Raw genomic sequence first — 20,438 nt, forward strand, 5'->3', positions numbered from 1 at the left:
CGCGTCTCGGCCTGTCAATCATAAATGGGCATTTCCTCCCGGGGGGGGGGCCACAGAGTGGAGCCTTCGTGGACGTAGAGGATAGCGGACAACACAGAGGCTCATTATATGTAACCACACAATAAGTTGGACGCGGGTTGGAAAGAAAGCACCCCTACTGAAATGGACAAGAACAGGCGGAGGAGGGCGAGTCACAACCCTCCTTCCCGCGACAACAGGCCTGGCGCGAGTTAGACTGAGGTGTGTTTTTTTGAGAGCCTGGTGGGCATGCGCACTTCGGACTCCTGGCCTCATTCTAAGCCCCGCCCCCTTCCCTCCAGCCTCTGGAGTGTCTTGACCGCGCTCCTGGGCGGGCTGAACTTGCGTACAGGGAGGTTCCGCCCCTTTTGCCTCCGGAAGTGCTTCCTTAGTCCGCGGCACTTGTGCGCAGGACGAAGTCGTAGTGGCCGTGGAGGCTGAAAAGGCGACGAGGGAATCGCGGCCTTGGGTGTAGGTGAGGAGCGAGGCTAGAACGGCGGCCACGGTGCCCGGAGTTCCCTGGAAGGGAGCAAACGTGGGCGAGGGGCGCCTGCGGTGCGGCAGAGGGTAGCGGATGCGTTGCCCACTCGATAATGTAGGGCCTCTGTGTCCCCGGCGCCCCACCGCTCGCTTGGAACTATCCAAAGATCTGCTGAGATCGTGTGACGGTCGCAGCTCACGTGGCGCCTTCCGTGTAACCGAGGGCCTCTGAGCACTAATTTGCGTCCGTTAGTCAAGGCTCCGCTGAGCCTCAGTTTCTATACCTAGAATGGGGGTAATGGCGATTACGGGTTCTAGGCCAACTAAATAATAAGTAAGGTCCTGGTGACAGAGTGCCCCCACCGCGCCGAAGGCCACCAGAGCCTGTTAGCTGGCCCCATTTCTCCAGCGAAGCCTCGAAGTTAAATGGCTTTCCCACCGGCCAGATCGCGATGCCCAGACCATTTTTTCCTATACCCTTTGGCTACGCAGAACGAGGGAGTGAAGCTCGCGATAATCTGTTTGCCAGTTCATAAAAAGCTGTCATTCATCCCTGCACCCTCCTTGGCCCCAGGGACTGCCTCTGCTCAATGTTTAATGCTGGTCTTTACCTTTATAAATAACATTTCTTTCTGGATGTGTCGGTTTTGGACGGGGCCTTCTGACTTCCTACTGTGATTGATGAGGTCGTATTTCTGCCACCTACCCACTCCACCTTCACCCCCCCATACCTGGATGTGTTTATGTCATGAGCATTAGTCAAATCATTAGTTATGTGTGTTTTTTTAATGATGTTTTTCTTTTTTATTGATTTGAGAGAGGAAAAAACCACATTGATTTGTTGTTCCACTTAGTTATGCATTTATTGGTTGATTCTTGTATGTGCCCTGATGAGGGATTGAATTCACAGCCCTGGTTTATCAGACAATGCTCTAACCAACTGAGCTACCCAGCCAGGGCCAGTTCTGTTTTCTGAGACTGAAAATATTGTTTACTGTTAAGGCAGTAACATGTTCATCTGTGCTGCTTTTCCTGTACTGTTTTCCTCCAAAGCTAATTAATTTCTTCATTTTTCCTGTTAACTTGATTTCCTTTTTATTTATTGATTTGAGAGAGACTTTGATTTGTTGTTTCACTTATTTATGCATTCATTGGTTGCTTCTTGTACATGCCCTAACCAGGGATCAAACCTGGTGTATAGGGATGGCATTCTAAACAACTGATCTACCCCGCCAGGAGCCTGATTTTCTTTGCCCGCTGTTAATTTTTTCCACAAAGCTTCAGCATTTCACACAGTGATAGGTTATATTTTTCCACAGGTTTAAACAAATTGATCCTTTTTTTTCCTTTTTCCCCAGATCCTGGGGTTCTGCTCCACTTGGTTCTAGTTGCTCACCTTATGGCGAAGCAGCTGTCCTAGAGCTTTGTTAGTGCTCTCCTGGGTTGGCTTCTGTTTTCAATCTGTTTTCTTCTCTTCCTTCTATAAGCTCATCCTCTGGTAGTTTTTGAAGAAATCAGTCGATCAATTGATTGATTTTTGAATCCTTGGTTATTTGAGAATGGCTTTATTTACCTTCACAGTTTGGGTATAAAATTAAAGTTCTGGCTTGAAGATCCACATTGAGACGTGTGAAAGTGTTGCTCCTCTTATGGATTCAGTGCTGTTCTGAAAGGTCTGGCCCCATTCTGCTTTCTGACCTATTATTTCTTTATCTAGTAGAAACAGGGTTTTCCTCAGGGTGCAAAGTTTCATGAGCCATTTATTAAAGGTCTTTTTGTTTCTATGGGAAGAATTAGGTCATTTTAGTTCTGGGGCGTTTTCTTTTATTTCTTTGGTAATGTCTTTCTTTAATAATATTGTTTCTTTCTGTTCTCACTCTGGAATTCCATCTAGGTTTTTGCTCTGCTCCTCCCTTTTCTTTTTTTCTCCTTTATGGGAGATTGACTCCTACCTTCAAGTGCGTGCATTCCATTGTTTGGGTCATCCAGTCTCTACTTACCAAGATTCACCAGGCTGACCTTTGGCATCCTGTTCAGGTTTCATGGTATAGTAACTTCTCTGGTAATTAAGGAGGGTGTTACCATCTTCTGTTGAGGGTTCCGGCAGGTTTCTTTTTCCTGGGGTGTGTTGTGGTTCTTTGTGTCTGTTATGTGAAGTTACCAGCTCTGTGAGTGAGAGCCATGCTTTTTATCTTGTGGTTCTCACTGCTCAGTGGGCCTGGCAAGGAACTGGTGTTTTCTTTGGGGTATGGGGGACCCCCCAACTGTCAGTGTCTGAGAATACTTTCCCTTATGTCCTTTTCCCAGAAAAGTCTCCTGAAGTGCCCCTGGGCTGCAGGCCTCCAGGCTAGGCTGCCTGCCTTCTGGACATGGCATGGGGAGGGGTAGTCTGCCTGCTGGTCAGTAGCAGATTTTGATGGACTCCCCTTTTCAACCTGACCCTCACCCCTAGCCTCTCGTGCCTGCCTCTCTCAGCTGAGAGGCCCCTCATAATGATCCAGTTTTTCTGAATATAAAACTAATCTGTCTGGGGAGCTGCAGTTACTTGGGCAGGGACCTTCCTCTCAGGGTGTGAGTTCTGTTTCATTTGGGATGCAGGTGCTGCCAGGGGAGGGATGACATGTGTGCCATGGGCTATGAGTAACCAACAGTTTGGTTTCCTATAGTTACTGGTTTTTACTCTGATTTGGTGAGCGGTTAAGTATTTGCTTGGTTTTCGATTTCCCTGACCCAATCAGATTCAGCAGGTACTTTTCTCAGCATCAGCCTGCCGCTACAGATTTAGGACCTTATTCTGGCCATTTAGGAAAGAACCGGCTTATTCCAATCCCAGGAAGACTGAAGACTGGACCCATGGGGGTTTTTAGATGTCGTGTGGGGATGGGGGGGCAGGAGTGAGGGGTGAGAAATGGGTGGGGTGAGGGTATGTTGTCTTCATCTGCTCCCCCTGCTAGGCTTGAGTCCCCCAGGCCTGGGGAGGTCCCAGTGACAGCTGGCCATGTTTGACAAGCCTACCACCTCTCCCCTTTGCCCTACCCCCCAGATATTTTTCCAGTTCAGTAAAGCCCCAGGGCTCTCACCATGGACTTCCAGCATCGCCCCGGGGGCAAGACCGGGAGTGGGGGCGTCGCCTCCTCTTCTGAGAGCAACCGTGACCGTAGGGAGCGCCTCCGGCAGCTGGCCCTGGAGACCATTGATATCAACAAGGTGAGTTAGGGCCAGAGGGGTTGGTCCCCACAGCCTCCCTCTCACAATCGAGCCATGCTCTGAATTCTTGCACCTGTGCGCTTGAGCAGTTGCCTGGCTCTGTGGGCCTTGTGCGCCTCCTCTGTGAAAAAGGGAACTGGCAGAGGGGGGTGGAGGGGTTATTGCGGGGGAAAAGGGGAGCATCTGTAATTTTTTTTTTGTATTATGTCTTTATTGATTTTAGAGGAAGGGAGAGAGAGAAACATCAGTGATGAGTCATTGATCCAATGCCTCCTGCACGCTCCCCACTGGGAATCGAACCTCTGTCTCCTGGATCATAAGTCGATGCTCAATTGCTGAGCCACACCAGCTGGGCACATCTGTAATACTTTCAACAATAAAGATAAATTTTTATTTTTTAAATATATCTTTATTTATTTCAGAGAGTGGAAAGGAGAGGGAGAGAGATAGAAACATCAGTGATGAGGGAGTCATTGATTAGCTGCCTCCTGCACGCCCCCAGCTGGGGATTGAGCCTGCAACCCAGGCATGTACCCTGACTGGGAATCGAACCCTGATCGCCTGGATCCTAGGTTGATGCTCAACCGCTGAGCCATGCCCGGCTGGGCCATAAAGATAAATTTAAATTTTAAAAAATAAAAAAAGGAACTTGATCTAGAGCAGCATGTCTCCACTGCCCACCCAAGACTGTCTGCCTTTAGTGACCCCATGTCTGAAGGGTTTTTTACTATGTGAGTCATTTTGGTTTTCATTTAATAAGCCAGTGGCATGAAGAATCTCTAGTGGGGAGGGCCACGATGGCAGCACATAAATTGATGTAATTCCAGCCATAGGCAGTGAAGGGCAACATTTTAGTTTAGCCACAGAGCTGTTGGTGGACCAGTTCTTCCCATGGGCACTGCTGACGTTAGTCTGTGAGGGGTGTTCCTGGGCACTATAGGATGTCAAGCAGCATCCCTCCCCCCACTCAATGCCAGGAGCACCCCCCAGTCATAATGATCACAGATGTCTCCAGGTATGTCACCCAGTGTCCCCTGGGGCAGAGTGGCCCAGGTGAGAGCCTGACGGTCCTTGTATGGTTCACCATAGACTTTGAAAACCCCTGAGGTGTGTGAGGCCCTTACATGTGCCAGGTACCCCCAGAGCCCCTCAGAGGCCTCACTGGTGAGGTCAGTTCTATTACTGTCCCATTTTCCAGATGATGAAACAGTTGGGAAATGCGGGGATGTGGCGTGGGGGTGTCATTGTCAAAGATAACACGACCCCGGGGTTGTGGAGTTAGGATTTAAACGCTACAGGTCTGCTTCGCATCTGTTGTGAGCAGGACTGTCATGCTGCCCTGGTTTATGGAAAGTGACCTGTCCAGCACATAGGACTTGAAGAGATATAAGTCTCCATGGCCTTTCTCTTAACCCTCTTGCTTGTTATCCTCTGCCTGTGTCTGCCTTGTGCTGTAACATTTGGAAGGCTGGTGGAGTTTATAGCCAGATCCCTGCCCCAGCCCAGGAAATGGATGACCAGCAGTGCTCTTTGGGCTCTGCATCCTTCCAGACTCAAAACTGCCACCAGTGTGGGGCCAGGGCCTCCCTGGAGAACCCTTCTGCTCAGAGGGGGGGCCAGGGACCATCAGTGTCCACCCCTGCCCCAGGCTCTTGTTGCAGATGTAGAGTCAATACCCAGCCCTGCCAAGTAGACTCGGGTGGTCCTGCAGTACTGCCCTAGAAGGCTCTTGCCAAGCTGGCCCCAGGCTTCTAGTCCTTCATCCCAGAACATTTGCCCCAGAGGACAACAGCCACCTCTCCCTTGCCAGCCATGGGAGAGCCCTGCTTCTCAGGCATTGCTCACGACTGGCAGGGCTCATGGTGCCATCTCCCTCGATCTAATGGACTATGCCTGCCTCCCAGGACCCTTATTTCATGAAGAACCACCTGGGCTCATATGAATGCAAGCTGTGCCTGACACTCCACAACAATGAGGTGAGTCCTCAGTGCCCACTCCCTGCATGTCCACTCCCCACCCCTGTGGATAAGATCGCTGCTAGGATGCGCTGTTCCCACCCATCCTCCAGGCTTTTGCCTTGTTAACCTGTTGTTCATAACTTGGCCAAGGGCGAAGGAGCTGATTGAGGCCCGCCACTCACACCTGACCACTTACTCACTGAGCGCAGCTTTAAACACGTCTTTCTAGGAGAAACACTGGTCATTCCAGATGAAGACCTAGACCTCTCTGTCCCCAGCCTTCGTCCTTCAATCCCGGCCCCCAAAGGCCACCAGTGGCGTGGATTTGCTACTTGTCCATTTTCCTTTAATACTATGGGTGCCATTGTTACACAGAGATGTACATCTGTGAGCATGGGCATATCTTGGGACATTTGACATTGGGTTTTGAGGTCTACTGGTGTGGCTCCAGTTCATTTCCTTTAACGACTGTGAGATTATATAATAGTTTGACGAGTTCTCACATTGGGCTCACCATGCAGCAATGAACAGGTCCTGTTTATCCTTTCCTTTCTGCATGTTGTCGAACATTCTTTGTTTTTAAGTGTGTTCACAACCACGGACAATGTGCCATTGAACAGCCTTGTATGTCAGGGTCTCGCCCTTCTGCACTGTGGATATTGGGGCCCTGCTCCCAGCAGGCAGAAGGCAGAGCAGGCCTGGTTGAGGCGGCATCCAGGCCCCATCCCTGCTTACTTTGTCCTACTCTAGGGGAGCTACCTCGCACACACCCAGGGGAAAAAGCACCAGACCAACTTGTGAGTATGTCATCTCTACTCCCAAATCGAAGCCTTGGGCCCCAGGGTCAGGAGCTAGCACTTCTATGACATCTCTGAGCCACACCAGACAATGGTGCAGAGGTGGTCTGGGGCCAGCTCATTTTATGATCAGGATGTTGAGACCTGCCCATTATGGGTGGATGGGTAGGTGGGTATGGCTACCCCAGTGTGAGCGGAGGAACAGGACGTGCTCCTTACCTAGCAAGTAGAGAGATGTGGGGTTCTTGGAAGGCCTCCCTAGTAAGGGACACTGGGAAATGTAACAAGAAGAGAAAGGTGCCTGTGCCTGTCCCATCCATTTCCATTCAGACCTTGGGACACCCATCCAACCCTGCCCCTCCCAACCCCCTCACCTAGCAGAGGCTCTCCAAGGTCGATGCGGGGGCAGGATGGCTCTTAGCGCCTGGGCCTGTGGCCTTGGCGGCGTGTGTGTGTGTGTGTGTGTGTGTGTGTGTGTGTGTGTGTGTGTGTGTGAGGCGGGGGGCGGGGAGAGAAGGGGCTGCAGTGCTGTGTCCGTCCCGCCTGCAGGGCTCGGCGAGCAGCCAAGGAGGCCAAGGAGGCCCCTGCCCAGCCGGCACCAGAAAAGGTCAAGGTGGAAGTGAAGAAGTTTGTGAAGATCGGCCGCCCAGGCTATAAAGGTAAGCCTGTCTGGGGATAGGCTGGCCCACAGCTGGTGCAGGAAGGAGTGAGCCTTTTGGCCAGGACCCTGGTCCCGTCCCTGAGCCATACACACACTGCTATTCACTGGCCTTCATTTGCATCCACCTTTCCCTGCTTTCAGAGACCACCACCACAGCCCACCCCCGGTCCCCACCTTTTCAATATGAACTCAAACATGACTTTGTGGATGCCACTCCCCTGTGCACCTGTCAGGGTATCCTGAGAGCTCGTAGTTCTTTGCACTCCTAGTAAAGATGAGTGATGTGTAGGAGGAGCAGCAAGCCTGGTATGTCCATTTCCTGTGAGCTTGGAACCAGGTCCTAGCTCCTCAACCTAAAGAAAAAGTGGAGTGAGAGGATAATGGTCTGTGTTAGTGGCAGCTTACTCAGCAGGACCATTAGCAGGGAAGAGGGCTCTGGGTACCTAGTTCAGAAAGCTGGCTACATGACCCAGTTGAAACATAAGGGACTGTGTTCTAACAAAATGTTGGAGGGTCCTGTGTGTGACTGGCATTGCAGACAGGACACAGCCTACAAAGGCCCTGGAACAGGCCTGCTTATGAACCAGGGCTACAATGGCAGGATCCACCTTTTGGCTGTGATAGGCCCTCTGTCTCTGTCGTGAGTGTAGTGGGGAGAAGCTGGAGGTCTTATGGGGGAGTTTGACATACCTGGGAGCTGTGTGGAGAACAGCCTGAAAGCCACAAGACTCTAATGCGAAGGGCACCCTCTCCTGGAGGCGAGGGTGCAGGCATCACTTGCTGTAAACACCCGGTGCCTCCTATCCTCAGTTCCTGCTCAGTGCTGTCCAAGGCCTCGGATCAGGGTAACAGAGCCATTCTCCTGCCACCACCTGTGTGGTCTTGGGCAAGTAGCACCTATAGCACAGAGCTCTCCCAGGCCTGGTTGGTGCCCTACAACCAGGTAACCTCCCATGGTGTCCCACCCTCTGGGGTCCTGAGTTTTGACAGGGTTACCAGCTGGCCTAGACCTGATACCCTTGTGTGTTGCAGTGACCAAGCAGAGGGACACAGAGATGGGCCAGCAAAGCCTCCTCTTCCAGGTGAGATGAGGCCCAGGGCCCTGTCATGAGGGGAGGGTCTCCTGGAAAGCAGTGCTTCCACTTGACTGTGTTCCCGCAGATTGACTATCCTGAGATTGCCGACGGTATCATGCCACGCCACCGCTTCATGTCTGCCTATGAGCAGAGGATCGAGCCCCCAGACCGGCGCTGGCAGTACCTGCTGATGGCTGCTGAGCCCTATGAGACTATCGCCTTCAAGGTAGCTTCTGCTGCCCATTCCAGGGGTGCCCTTCCCAACTGAGCCTTTTTTGGGTGGGAAAGGGCATCCTGAGGTAGTGCCCCCACCAAGAGCAGAGCCCCCGCATGTCTAGCAGTGACATGCCTCTGTGCCAGGCTGGTCACCGATTTCTCGGCTGTGTCGTGTGCCCTGACTTATACTGGTGAACACAGTAGTGTAAACCATGACTTCACTAAGGTGATGGGGTCATTAAGAAACAGAGCTAGAATGTAAGCTGTGTCTGGTACCTCCAAACTAAGCCCTGTTCCCTCATGAGGGCCTCCCCGGTCTGGGCCTGCTCTAACACTGAGGTGCAGTCCCTGCCTAAACCTGGGCCCTGGGATCCCTAAGGCCCATTTCCACCCCCTCGCCCTTGCAGGTGCCAAGCAGAGAGATTGACAAGGCTGAGGGCAAGTTTTGGACTCACTGGAACCGGGAAACCAAACAGGTAAGTCGCTCTAGGTCCAGGCAATTCAAGGACCTTCTGGCAGCTGCCCTGGCTGTCTGTCTCCCCACCCAAGGCCCCAAGGGACTCCACTCAGGTTTTCTATTTTCTTCCAGTTCTTTCTTCAGTTCCACTTTAAGATGGAAAAGCCGCCTGCCCCACCAAGCCTCCCCGCTGGGCCTCCTGGAGTGAAGCGGCCACCACCCCCACTGATGAATGGTTTGCCCCCACGGCCACCACTGCCTGAATCTTTGCCTCCACCTCCACCAGGAGGCCTGCCTCTGCCCCCCATGCCACCCAGTGGGCCTACACCTGCAGGGCCCCCAGGCCCTCCCCAGCTGCCCCCCCCAGCTCCCGGAGTCCACCCTCCGGCACCAGTGGTCCACCCACCAACATCTGGGGTCCACCCTCCAGCTCCTGGGGTCCATCCTCCAACACCGGTAGTCCACCCACCAACCTCTGGGGTTCATCCCCCTGCTCCTGGGGTTCACCCTCCAGCCCCAGGAGTCCATCCACCAGCCCCAGGTGTCCACCCTCCCCCATCTGCTGGAGTCCACCCCCAGGCACCAGGGGTGCACCCACCAGCTTCTTCGGTCCACCCCCAGGCCCCAGGGGTCCACCCCCCAGCCCCTGGGATCCACCCTCAGCCTCCTGGAGTCCACCCCCCTCCTCCTGGAGTTCATCCTCCAGCTCCTGGGGTTCACCCCCAGCCTCCTGGAGTTCACCCCTCCAATCCTGGAGTCCATCCTCCAGCTCCCATGCCCCCGATGCTGAGACCCCCACTGCCCTCCGAGGGCCCTGGAAACATTCCACCCCCTCCCCCAGCCAACTGAAAAGCTGCCCCTGTCAATGCAAGTCCACTTTGCTGTTTTCCTGTTTTTTCTCTCTGATAGAAATTAGTTTTTGTACAGGGCTATGCCGTGCCCCCAGATCTCATTAAACAGCCTTCTCAGGCACATGGGTGCACTGTTATATCAGTGGGTGGGCCGGACACTGTGAGGTGGCCCCTCCACCATATATGGGAGTGATTCAGGGTCAGACTTCAAGACACTGTGACCCACCAGCAGACTGGTTGATGGCCCAACATGTCAGCTGTGTCCTGAAAACTGCAGGGTGGAGGACAGGCATTGCCAGCCAGCCAGCAGTGGGTCTGGGGTGCAGCCTGTGGGAGGAGAACAAAGCAGAGGGTGCTCTTTGTCCTTGAGGTCTCTAAGCTAAGATGCTTGTCTTCCTGTTGTTTCTTGGTCCCCGGAGCCAGGTGAGTGGGCAGGAGACTTGAGGAGCACCAGCTGAGTCTGGAGACCACCCACTTCCAGCCCACCCACCTGGTGGTCTTAACAAACCCAGACAACTGGTTTCTTTTGGGTCCTCGGGGAGGGGGCTCTTCCCCTCTGCCCTCCTCCAGGCCCAACCCCACAGCTGTTGATGTTTGGCCCATCTGGGCTGGTCACTCCCTGCTCACATTCCCACTTCTGTCTCCAGAGGAAAAAACTCAAGGACAGTTGGACAAATCGGTCACAGGCCACACTTTCTATCACTGGTGGGAAGGAGATAGGCAGCGGCAGGGCCAGAACAGAAGGGGCTTTGAAGAGGTCCAGGCTTGCAGTGGAGCTCAGGCACTGGCCCCCAAGGTCACCTCCTGGGAGGCGATAGGGGTTGTCCTCCAGCACAAACACCCTGGGCTCTCCCATATAAGCAGGGTGGCCCAGCCCCTTACAATTCCCAGGATGTTGGCTGCACCTCTCTCCCTGTTGGTCTTGCTGCTATGGGCAATGGGGACTGTGCTGGGGGCCGGGACCCCTGGAGAAGAGGCCTTGCCTGGGGAACCCACTATAGGCACCGGGGGTCTCATCTTCCACCAAGACTGGGACTGGCCAGCCCCCCGGGTCTGGTCTCCAAGCAACCAGCAAGACTCCCTGTGCCTGGTGACTCTGGGTGGAGGCAGAAACAGCAGCAGCTCCCCCTTACAGGTGGTGGGAGTCCTGAGGGGCTATGAGCAGGCCTTCTTGGAGGCTGTGCATCAGGCCCACTGGGGGCCTCGTGACCTGGCCATCTTTGGCGTCTGCACCCCAGGCCACAAGCATGCTGCCCTGCCCCCTCTGAGGTGGCTTCGAGCATGGCTGGGAGAGCCTCAGGGGCAGCGGCTGGTGGTCCTGCACCTGGAGGAAGGTATGTGGGGGCCCATGGCTAAGGCTTGGCAGGATACCCTGCTGTGGTCCCCCGGCCATCATTCCCATTATAGGATGACCATTATTCTCCCAAGTAAGACCTCAGGGCCCTTCTCTGGCCGCCTGGGGAGGTTGAAGCCTATGGCCCTGCTCACTTGAGCTGGGCTGTGAGTCTGCGGCCTGGGAGGTATATGCCCTTATTTTTGCCACATTTGGGGCTGGAAGTCCCAAGTGAATACCTGGCTCCCAGACCACCCCTCCTGCACTGCCTGGGAAAGTTCCCACTTCAGGAAGGAGCCAATGGGGTTGGGGCCAGCAATCCTAAATATCCAGTGGGGGAGTGCCTGCTTACACAGCAGGCAGCCTGGAGTAAGAGGTGGCCCGTGTCCAGCGGCCACTGACTGCAGGTACACTTAGGGGAAGGGGCTGCCCAGGTGACACATGGGCCTCCACCCAGGAGATCCCCAAACGGAGACCTCAGGTTCAGGGATGACAGGCAGCAACCCCACTACCCACCCTGAGTTCTCCCACCCATGTCCCGGCAAGATCCTACACCTGGTGTTCAGGGTTGTCAACCCCCCACTAGTGTCCCAAGGCTCCCAGTTGGGGTGGAGTGCGCTCTCCCTGCAGGACAGGCTTGGGCAAGGGGCTCAGGCCTCAGTGGTTCAGCTGTCCCCCTTCCCCATTATCCTGGTGGCAGTGACGTGGGAACCAACACCCTCGCTGAGGTTCCAGGAGCCTCCACCTGGAGAAATGAGCCCCCCTGAGCTGGCGCTGCTGGTGCTGTACCCAGGGCCTGGCCCAGAGGTCACTGTAACTGGGGCCGGGCTGCTGGGCGCCCAGGTACCAGGGTTGATTTGGGCATTCCCCACTCCCAGGAGCCCTCACCCATAGCAAGAGGTGGGGGTGGGGGGAGTTAAACTGTCTTGGCCTCGGGGAAAGGCTCCAGGTGTCCATGTTCAGGGTAGAACCTGGAAGGGGTGGTAAGGGCAGCTGGCAGAGCAGCGCTGGCATCCTGGGCCCCTGCCCAGCCAGGCTGAGCTCGCATCTCCTCAGAATCTCTGCCTATCCCGGAACACCGGCTACCTGGTGCTGGCGGTGGACCATCCCGCGGGGGCCTGGCACGGCCGGGGTCTCGCCCTAACCCTTCGGCACCGCGGAGATGGTAGGCAGGGTGGAGAGGAAGTGGGCGGGGGCCTCTGCCCTGGGTCCCAGCCCCTGACTCAGCCTGGAGCCTTTCCCTCAGGTGCCGCCCTGAGCACCGCCCAGCTGCAGGCATTGCTGTTCGGAGCTGACCCCCGCTGCTTCACGCGGATGACCCCAGCCCTGCTCCTGTTGCCACGGCCAGGGTCCACGCCCATGCCCATGCCCGCGCACGGTCGGCTGGATACAGTGCCTTTCCCATCACCCAGGTGCGCCTGGGCCCAGCCCAGAGGCGCGGGGAGGTGGGGACAGCTTAGCCTCTCGCCCACACCCCGTCTCCCTCGCCTTCCAGTCCGACCCCGGAACCCGAGGAGCTGCTGCCCAGCACCGACCCCTTCCTGGAGACGCTCACGCGCCTGGTGCGCGCGCTGCGGGGGCCCCAAGCCCGGGCTTCGCCACCCCGCCTGGCCCTGGACCCTGCAGCCCTAGCCGGATTCCCGCAGGGCCTGGTCAACCTGTCTGACCCTGCGGCGTTGGAGCGCCTGCTAGACGGCGAGGAGCCCCTGCTGCTCCTTCTGCCGCCTGCCGCTACCACAGCCGGGGACTCCACGCCGCTGCAGGGCTCAGGGTCCTCGCCGTGGGCGGCGGACCTAGTGCGCCGCGTGGCCGTAGAGCTGCAGGCAGCTGCGGCTGAGCTGCGCGGCCTCCCAGGGCTGCCGCCAGCTGCCCCGCCGCTGCTGGCGCGCCTGCTTGCACTGTGTCCCGAGGACTCGTGGGACCCAGGCAGCCCTGGCGGTCCGCTGCGCGCGCTGCTACTACTAAAGGCACTTCAGGGCCTGCGCGCCGAGTGGCGCCGGCGGGAGTGGAGTGGGCCGGCGCGGGCACAGCGCAGCGCGGGGGCCGGGACCGCTGACGCGCCGTGCGCACTGCGCGAGCTGAGCGTGGACCTGCGTGCCGAACGCTCGGTTCTCATCCCGGAGACGTACCAGGCCAACAACTGCCAGGGCTCGTGCGGCTGGCCGCAGTCCGACCGCAACCCGCACTACGGTAACCACGTGGTGCTGCTGCTCAAGATGCAGGCCCGCGGGGCGGCTCTGGCGCGCCCACCCTGCTGCGTGCCCACGGCCTACGTGGGCAAGCTGCTCATCACCCTGTCGGAGGAGCGCATTAGCGCGCACCACGTGCCCAACATGGTGGCCACCGAGTGTGGCTGCCGGTAACCCCGCGCCCCGCCCCCAGTGGCACCCCTGTCCATATTTATTCGGACCCCAATCATAACCCCAATAAAGACCACAAGCACGCTGGGGTGTCTGTGCGTGTTTGAGGGCAGGCGGGGCCTCCTTCAGCCAACTCTTTGCGCGCAGGGCAGAGTCATCTCCGTTGGCCCTGCCTCCTCCCTTCGCAGCCCCACCGCTGTCTGAAGTTCCCATCCCTGTTATTCAGGCCCCGGGCCAGTTGCGAGGGCGAGGTGCAAAGGAGCAGGCGGGGGAGGGGGGGCAGCGCTTGCTTTATTTTCCTAGAACCCGGGGCTACCGAGAAGAGGTCCTGTAATTCCAGCTCAAGACCCAGGCCCGGCTCAGTCCCGCCCCTTCCCCGCGCGGTGTTTCTGGCGGCCTGGAGGCCAGTCCTCCGCGTTGGGGCGCCGTGGGGAGGCCCAGGCCTGCCTCTTCCTGTGCTCAGGATCTCTGGAGTCCTGTACCCACGGCCGATGGCCCCCATCGCGTGCCTTCCAGCGCCGGGGTAAGGATTCCCCGGACTCCCTGGCAGGCCGTGGCTTCTCGGGCTTCCGTGGTTTCTCTTCCGTCCTCTGTCTCTCCTTTCGCGGCCTCTCCTTCCGCGGCCTCTCTTTCTGCAGCCTCTCCTTGGGGCCTTCGTGGGCAAGGGAAGCGCGCTCCTCTCCAGCGGCCTTCTCAGGGTCCCCTTCCTCCTTTTCTTCAGCCTCCGCACTCCTGGGAACTTCGGTCCTCTTCTCTGCCTGCACCTGGGGCTCAGAGGGTCCCGATGGGGGGGTCCAGGCCGCAGGCTTCGGCTGCAACGCAGACAGTACGGGTTGATGGGTTCAGTGCAAACCCACCCCACAGGCACAGGCCCCTTCCTCCGAATGAGGGTCCAGCCGCCCGCAGTCGTGGAAAGAAACGCTTACCGAGGGCGACGCTGGCTTCTTTGGTGCCGAGTTCGGTGGGACCCATGGCTCAGGGACAGGTGCAGGGGCGTCCACCTCCCCAACCACGACGTCTGGGAAGGGATGGGAGGGGTGCGAATCAGCCTGCGCTGAGCCAGGCCACACGGTCCACCCCAGCCCTCACCGCTGTACAGCTCCCTCTCCCCGGGGACAGGGCTGGGCCGGATTCCTCCGAGCCCTTGGAAAGAGTTCCTGTCCCCGCTACTGCGCGCGTCCTGTTCCCTCCAAATCTGCCTCACTCCGGTTGCAAAAGGACAGGCCGTATTTCTCTGCGGGCTGCAGGAGCGCCCTAGCGCAGGAGGAAGGCTCACCACCAACAGGGAGCGCGCGGCCCATCTTGGGCGTGCAAGGACCATAGAGGGCGGACGGAAGGAGGCACGCAAAGCCAACCTGGAGACAGGCGTCCATACCGGACCCTAGAGGTGCACGGTCGGTGCCTAAACAGGGAGTGCACAAGGGGAGAAGGGAGAGGAGGACTCCGCACAAGGTCCACGCTAGGGGAACGGGGCCGCGCAAGGCGGGCCTGGGGAGGGACGTGGGCCTCTCCATCGGGGTGGGGGAATGTGCAAGACCCAGACCCTGGGGGCGCAGGCTCACCCCGACACAGCTGGAAGGCCGAGCCCAGCAGTGCCACCAGCGAGGCGAGCACCAGGCACTTGTTGAGCGACATGTCTCCCCACGGTAGCTCCTCGCTCAGGGCCAGAGGTGGAGGCGACCGCTGCGGGGGTGGTGCGGCCTGCGCCTTCTTGCGCGCGGGACTCCTCGGGGCTTCGGAAGCAAATGTGGGACTGGGCGCGGCTCCAAGGGGCGGCCCTGCACCCTAAACTGGCTCAGCTCTGCCTGCTGTGTGGCCCTAAGCAGGGGAACTAAGTTTCGCAGCTTTACCGGTATGCCGAGAATATTCTTGATAATTAGCTGAAGCTTAATAGCACCTTAGCTGGTGTTATCATGAATTAGCAGAAGCTCCTAGACCTTTTAGTTACTGCCTGCGACACCTGGTCACCACTCAGCCAGGAGCCAACATCACAGCACCCTGTCTCCCCCCCCTCCCCATCCAACGACCCATCCCAGGTTTACTCCCCATGTCCATACCCACCCTCCACTTCACCCCTGCCTCCTGCAAACCTACTTGCTCCTGCTTTCAGCCTGTCCTTGCTGGGTCCTGGGGCCACTTTGGCCACAGACTCCTTTTCTGTCTTCTTGGGCCTGGTATCCACTCTGCCTGAAGAGCTACCCTCAGCCTCTGACTCCTGAGAATCCTGTGGGGAGTCACCAGTCATCCTGGGTATTTCCTTCCTGCCTTTCCTCTGAGGGAGCCCAAGCCCTTCCCATGGGCTGTAGAAACCCACCCTCTTTGGCCAGTGTGTCCCCCGACTCCAGGGGAGTCCTGGGATGAAACCCAAGGGCCCCAGCTACTCACATGGGGCCAGCTGCTGGAGTTGGCCAGCCTGGGTGTCACTGTTAGTGGGAAAAGAGGAATAGTCAAGGTCCTGGGGATCCTCAGGCCAATCCCACCATTCCCCAGGCTCTGCTGGGTGAGAGGCAGGTGATTGCTCCCACTTTACAGATTGGAAAGCAGACAGGCTCAGAGGCAGCCTTACCCAAAGGCACATAGCACTTCCCTGGCAGGCTGGGATTAGAAACCCAACCTGTGTGGCCCAGCCCCTCTTTTTGGGGGGTGCTTCTCATAGACCCCTGAAGCACCAATGGACCAGAGGTGGGAAATGGGAGCACAGTTTAAGCCAGTGTAAGGGTCCAAGTCCTGGTCTCTGAAGGTGAGCCACCTTGCTTCATGGGAGAATGGGGGGCGTGGGCTTCATCCTGCTAGCACCCCCAAGGATATCTCAAGCCCTGTTTCCCTGGGACCTTCCTGAGCAGAGATCAGCCAGTGCAGAGAGGTCCTCACCCGCCTGGCAGCTGCCCAAGCCTCCATCAGGCTCCTCCAAGGCCATGGTTGTCATGGAGATATCTGAGAAGCAGTGGGTTCAGTTCAGACTCCAGCTGTGAAGTGGTGGGGGGATGGGAAAGAGGGATCTTGCATTTACAGAGCCCCTGCTGTGGGCCTGGGCCTGAGCTGGGTAGGGAGGACTCTGAGTGCACATATTACCCAGCCTCTGCCTCCCCCGAGGCCTGAATGACTTTCTGTGTGGAGCACCCTTCACTTGGCAAATTCATACTCAGGGCATGGTCCAGGCACACTCCCTGACCCTCCAGGCCTGCCTTGGGACCCCTCCCCATTACCCAGCCCCTCTGGGACCCCGGCTTCCCTGAGCACACAGCAGAGGCTGCTGTGGTCCAGAAAAGGCTAGGACCCACCCAAAGTCACAAAGAGATGAGCAAAGAGCCCAAACAAGAACCCCGAGCTTCAGGGTTGGCTCATGTTCTCTGAGACCAGGGACTATTTTTATCCGGTGCCCAAGAGCCATGGGGCAGGCCAGCTTGTGGCCCATCCCCTTCCAGGCCTTTGCCCCCAAGGGGTCCCCCTCTAGACCATTCTCATCTGCTATACCTGGCACCCAGTTCCCCCTGGCCTCCTAAATCTAGGAGCTCAAGTTCCAGCAGCCAGGGCCAACCTCACTCTGGTCACAACAGGCAGGGGAAGGGTGAGGGGGTCCTGGGGGCCTATCTCAACACTGGGGTCCCTGTCTCCTCTCACTGCTTCTGCTCTCACGGGGCAGAGGAGGAAACTGAGGCTGGAATGGAGGTATTGGCCAGAGGTCGTGCAGAGTTCGAGGTCAAACCCAAGTTTGTTGGCTTCCCAAAGCCCTTTGTTTCAGGGTCCCCAGTGCTCTTGGCTGCCTGTGTTAGTGTATCCCATCCCTGGGCAGAAAGGTGACCCTTCTCTGGGGCTGGCACAGCAGTGGGGATGCCTAATGGTCAGGGATGTGCACTCCTAGGTGTGTAGGGGGCAGCCACAGAGTTGGGGACCCCCATGAATCTCAGAGATGCCCTCCCCAGACCCCCAGGGACCCCCACCTCTGCCCAGGCCTCCCCCTGCCCCACTTACTCCACAGCCGCCACGCTGGGCCCGGTGGACTGGATGGAGGGTGGCCCCTTGAAAGACAGCAACAGGTGGACAGAGGCAGCAGGGTGGGCCAATCAGCTCTGTGGCTGGAGCAGGAGGGGGAGGAGGACTGCACTCAGCTGGGGCGTCCCCCACTAGCAGGAGGGCCAGGCATTGGCCGGGGGGTGACCCACCCCCACTTCAGCATAGAATCACTGTCAGGCTGGCCATAGTGACCCTGGGAATGTTACTTCCTGTCCCTGAAAATCAGAAAAAGGGACTCTAGGGGCAAGAGCACCACAAAGGGCTGTCCTCTTGCTTTCTCTTGTGGATTCTGCCAGCAAGCCTTTATGAAGCACCGATTGTGCGCCACCCCCATAGCTGGCCTGACCTTCAGAGGCATCAGGGAGGGCTTCCTGGAAGGTACGACCACCTTGGGAAATCTGGGCTCTGCCGGCTCACCTGGAAAGTGGGGTCACTTCCTTCCAGGGTGGGAGTGAGGTCGAAATGAGTTACTCCATATTAAGTAACCACCGGATAACTGTTGGCTATATCATGCCACCTAGTCACATGTGCACACTTTTGTTCAGTGTGTCATCAAATACTTCACCACCTAGCCCAGCCTGGCAGTATGGGAAATTATTTTTGTCATTTTATTTATTTATTTAAAACAATTTTTAAATTTATCTTTATTGTTGAAAGTATTACAGATATCCCCCTTTTCCCCCCATTGATCCCCTCCACCCTGAATCCACCCCCCCCCCCAGGCCTTCACCACACTATTGTCTGTGTTCATGGGTTATGCATATATGCATATAAATTCTTTGATTGATCTCTCTCCCCTCACTCCCCCACCCCCACCTTCCCATTGAGATGCATCAGTCTGTTCCATGCTTCTATGTCTCTGGATCTATTTCGTTCCTCAGTCTATTTTGTTTATTAGAGTCTACATATGAATGAGATCATGTAAAACTGAATCAAAAAACCTGAATAGGCCAACTGATGAAATCAAAGCAGTAATAAGAAAAACTCCCAGCAAACAAAAGCCCTGATCCAGACGGCTTCACAGGAGAGCTTTCTAATTCTTTAAATTGTCGGGTTAGATAGTTTACTAAAATTTTTTCTTGCTTTTTGGGGTAGGCCTGCAGTGCTATGAACTTCCCTTTTAGGATGGTTTTCACTATGTACCATGGATTTTGGGTTGTTGTGTATTCATTTTCATTTGTTTCCAGGAGGTTTTTTATTTCTTTCTTGAGCTTATTGGTAACCCATTCATTGTTTAATAACAGGCTATTGAGCCTTCATGTGTTTGAATGTTTCTGAGTGTTTTTACTGTAGTTTATTTCTAATTTCATGCCATTGTGGCCTGAGATGCTTGATATGATTTCAATCTTCTTGGACTTGTAGAGACTTGTTTTGTGTCCTAACATGTGGTCTATCTTTGAGCATGACCCATGTGCACTTGAGAGGAATGTATATTTTGCAGCTTTGGGGTGAAATGTTCTGTAAATATCAATTAAATCTATCTGATCTAGTGTGCCATTTACAGTCACTGTTTCTGTGTTGACTTTTTGTCTGGAAGGTCTATCCAGTGAAGTCAGTGGAGTGTTAAAGTCCACAACTATGACTGTATTGCTGTTGATCTCTCCCTTAAAGTTCTTAGGGTTATTATTGATAGGTTCTTATTTATTGCCATTTAAATTCTTTATGCCTATGTTTCTCTCTCTATTTCTTTTTATTATTACAGCAATCCCTTTAACATTTCTTGCAATGCTTCTATTTCTACTATTACAACAGTCCCTTTAAAATTTCCTGCAATGCTGGTTTGGTGGCGATAAACTCCATTACCTTTTTTTGGTCTGGGAATCTCTTTATTTCACCATCTATTTTGAACGATAGCCTTGCTGGATAGAATAGTCTTGGTTTCAGATCCTTGTTTTGCATTACCTTGAAAACTTCATGCCATTCCCTTCTGGCCTATAGAGTTTCTGATGAGAAGTCAGCTGACAACATTATGGGAGCTTCTTTGTAGCTAACAGATTGCTTTTCTCTTGCTGCCTTTAATATTCTCTCTTTGTTTTGAATTTTTGGCATTTTAATTATGGTGTGTCTGGGCGTGGGCCTCTTTGGGTTCTTGCTTGGGACTCTCTGTGCCTCCTGAACTTGTGTGTTTTTTCCTTCACCAAGTTAGGGAACTTTTCTGCCATTATTTCTTCAAACATGTTCTCTAACCCTTGCTTACTTTCAAGCTCTTCTGGTACTCCTATGATGTGAATATTGTTACGTTTCACATTGTCCCACAGCTCCTATAGACTCTCCTCCTGTTTGTTTGTATGTTTTTAAAAAATATATCTTTATTGATTTCAGAGAGAGGAAGGGAGAGGGAGAGAGATAGAAACACCAATGATGAGAGAGTCGTCATTAACCAGCTACCTCCTGCACGCCCCTGACTGGGGGTCGAGCCCACAAACCTGGCATGTGCCCAGACCAGGAATTGAACTGCGATCTCCTGGATCCTAGGTTGATGTTCAACTGCTGAGCCATGCCTGGCTGGGTTGTCCTCCTCTTTTTAAATTGTTTTTTCTTTTTGGATCTCTGAGTGATTTTTTTTTTTCCTACCCTATTTTCTAATTTGCTGATCCTATCCTCAGCTTCTCTAATCTGCTGTTTATTCCTTCCAATGTGCTCTTTATTTCTGCTATGTCATTCTTCATTTCTGACTGGTCATTTTTCATAGTTTCCATATCTTTTCTCATGCTATTGAGCATCCTTACAATCGGTATTCTGAACTCTATATCTGATAGATTGCTTATCTCCATTTCATTTAGCTCTTTTTCTGGAGACTTCTCTTGTTCTTTCATTTGGGGCTTGTTTTTCTGTCTCCTCATTTTGGCTGCCTATTTGGTTTTGTTTCTATGTATTAGATAGGTCTGCTAGGACCCTCAGTCTTTTTGGAAGGTCTCTGGTGCAGGCCAATGTCAGATACTGTTTGTGACTGGCCTCGAGTACCCTGTTTGGAGCTACCAACAACCCACGGCTTGAGTTCCCCTCTGTT

At 55.0% G+C, this 20,438-nt stretch overlaps 3 protein-coding genes across 10 annotated transcripts; 2 read left to right on the plus strand and 1 right to left on the minus strand.

Annotated features, from left to right (window-relative positions):
- The first annotated feature begins 51 nt into the window (after positions 1-51).
- Positions 52-9,842, plus strand: SF3A2 (splicing factor 3a subunit 2). Its single transcript, XM_081137449.1, has 9 exons — positions 52-493; positions 3,542-3,705; positions 5,610-5,681; positions 6,414-6,460; positions 7,010-7,119; positions 8,154-8,203; positions 8,283-8,423; positions 8,821-8,889; positions 9,003-9,842. The coding sequence occupies exons 2-9, from the start codon at positions 3,580-3,582 to the stop codon at positions 9,717-9,719; spliced, it is 1,332 nt and encodes a 443-aa protein (XP_080993575.1). The 5' UTR covers positions 52-493; positions 3,542-3,579; the 3' UTR covers positions 9,720-9,842.
- A 771-nt stretch (positions 9,843-10,613) lies between these two features.
- AMH (anti-Mullerian hormone) lies at positions 10,614-13,417 on the plus strand (the record flags this gene model as incomplete). The annotated part of the gene is made up of 5 exons (XM_081135102.1): positions 10,614-11,055; positions 11,755-11,897; positions 12,090-12,219; positions 12,301-12,466; positions 12,550-13,417. The coding sequence occupies 5 exons, from the start codon at positions 10,614-10,616 to the stop codon at positions 13,415-13,417; spliced, it is 1,749 nt and encodes a 582-aa protein (XP_080991228.1).
- Positions 13,418-13,500: 83 nt separating this feature from the next.
- JSRP1 (junctional sarcoplasmic reticulum protein 1) lies at positions 13,501-17,643 on the minus strand. Of its 8 annotated transcripts, none has more exons than XM_081135104.1 (7): positions 17,387-17,486; positions 16,286-16,380; positions 15,800-15,837; positions 15,509-15,638; positions 14,977-15,147; positions 14,341-14,432; positions 13,501-14,226 (listed from the first exon to the last, which is right to left on the minus strand). In XM_081135104.1, the coding sequence occupies exons 2-7, from the start codon at positions 16,338-16,340 to the stop codon at positions 13,774-13,776; spliced, it is 939 nt and encodes a 312-aa protein (XP_080991230.1). In that variant the 5' UTR covers positions 16,341-16,380; positions 17,387-17,486; the 3' UTR covers positions 13,501-13,773. The 8 variants fall into 8 exon arrangements, with proteins under 8 accessions (XP_080991230.1, XP_080991229.1, XP_080991234.1 ...); XM_081135103.1 differs by having other exon boundaries at positions 13,687-14,226; positions 16,286-16,348; positions 17,387-17,437; XM_081135106.1 differs by having other exon boundaries at positions 13,688-14,226; positions 15,509-15,629; positions 17,387-17,490.
- Positions 17,644-20,438: the final 2,795 nt, after the last annotated feature.

This window comes from Miniopterus schreibersii (genome assembly GCF_964146895.1).
Source record: "Miniopterus schreibersii genome assembly, chromosome: 4".
Taxonomy (NCBI): domain Eukaryota; kingdom Metazoa; phylum Chordata; class Mammalia; order Chiroptera; family Miniopteridae; genus Miniopterus; species Miniopterus schreibersii.

What these genes read in the sequence shown, in the direction of transcription:
- SF3A2 (XM_081137449.1), top strand. Translation starts at nt 3,580, where the DNA reads ATGGACTTCCAGCATCGCCCCGGGGGCAAGACCGGGAGTGGGGGCGTC. An exon ending in TGACACTCCACAACAATGAG is followed by an intron (nt 5,682 to 6,413) that starts GTGAGTCCTCAG and finishes GTCCTACTCTAG; the next exon opens with GGGAGCTACCTCGCACACAC. An exon ending in AGCAAAGCCTCCTCTTCCAG is followed by an intron (nt 8,204 to 8,282) that starts GTGAGATGAGGC and finishes GTGTTCCCGCAG; the next exon opens with ATTGACTATCCTGAGATTGC.
- JSRP1 (XM_081135104.1), bottom strand. Translation starts at nt 16,340, where the DNA reads ATGACAACCATGGCCTTGGAGGAGCCTGATGGAGGCTTGGGCAGCTGC. An exon ending in CTTGGGCAGCTGCCAGGCGG is followed by an intron (nt 15,838 to 16,285) that starts GTGAGGACCTCT and finishes TCCCACTAACAG; the next exon opens with TGACACCCAGGCTGGCCAAC. An exon ending in AGAAGCCAGCGTCGCCCTCG is followed by an intron (nt 14,227 to 14,340) that starts GTAAGCGTTTCT and finishes TCTGCGTTGCAG; the next exon opens with CCGAAGCCTGCGGCCTGGAC.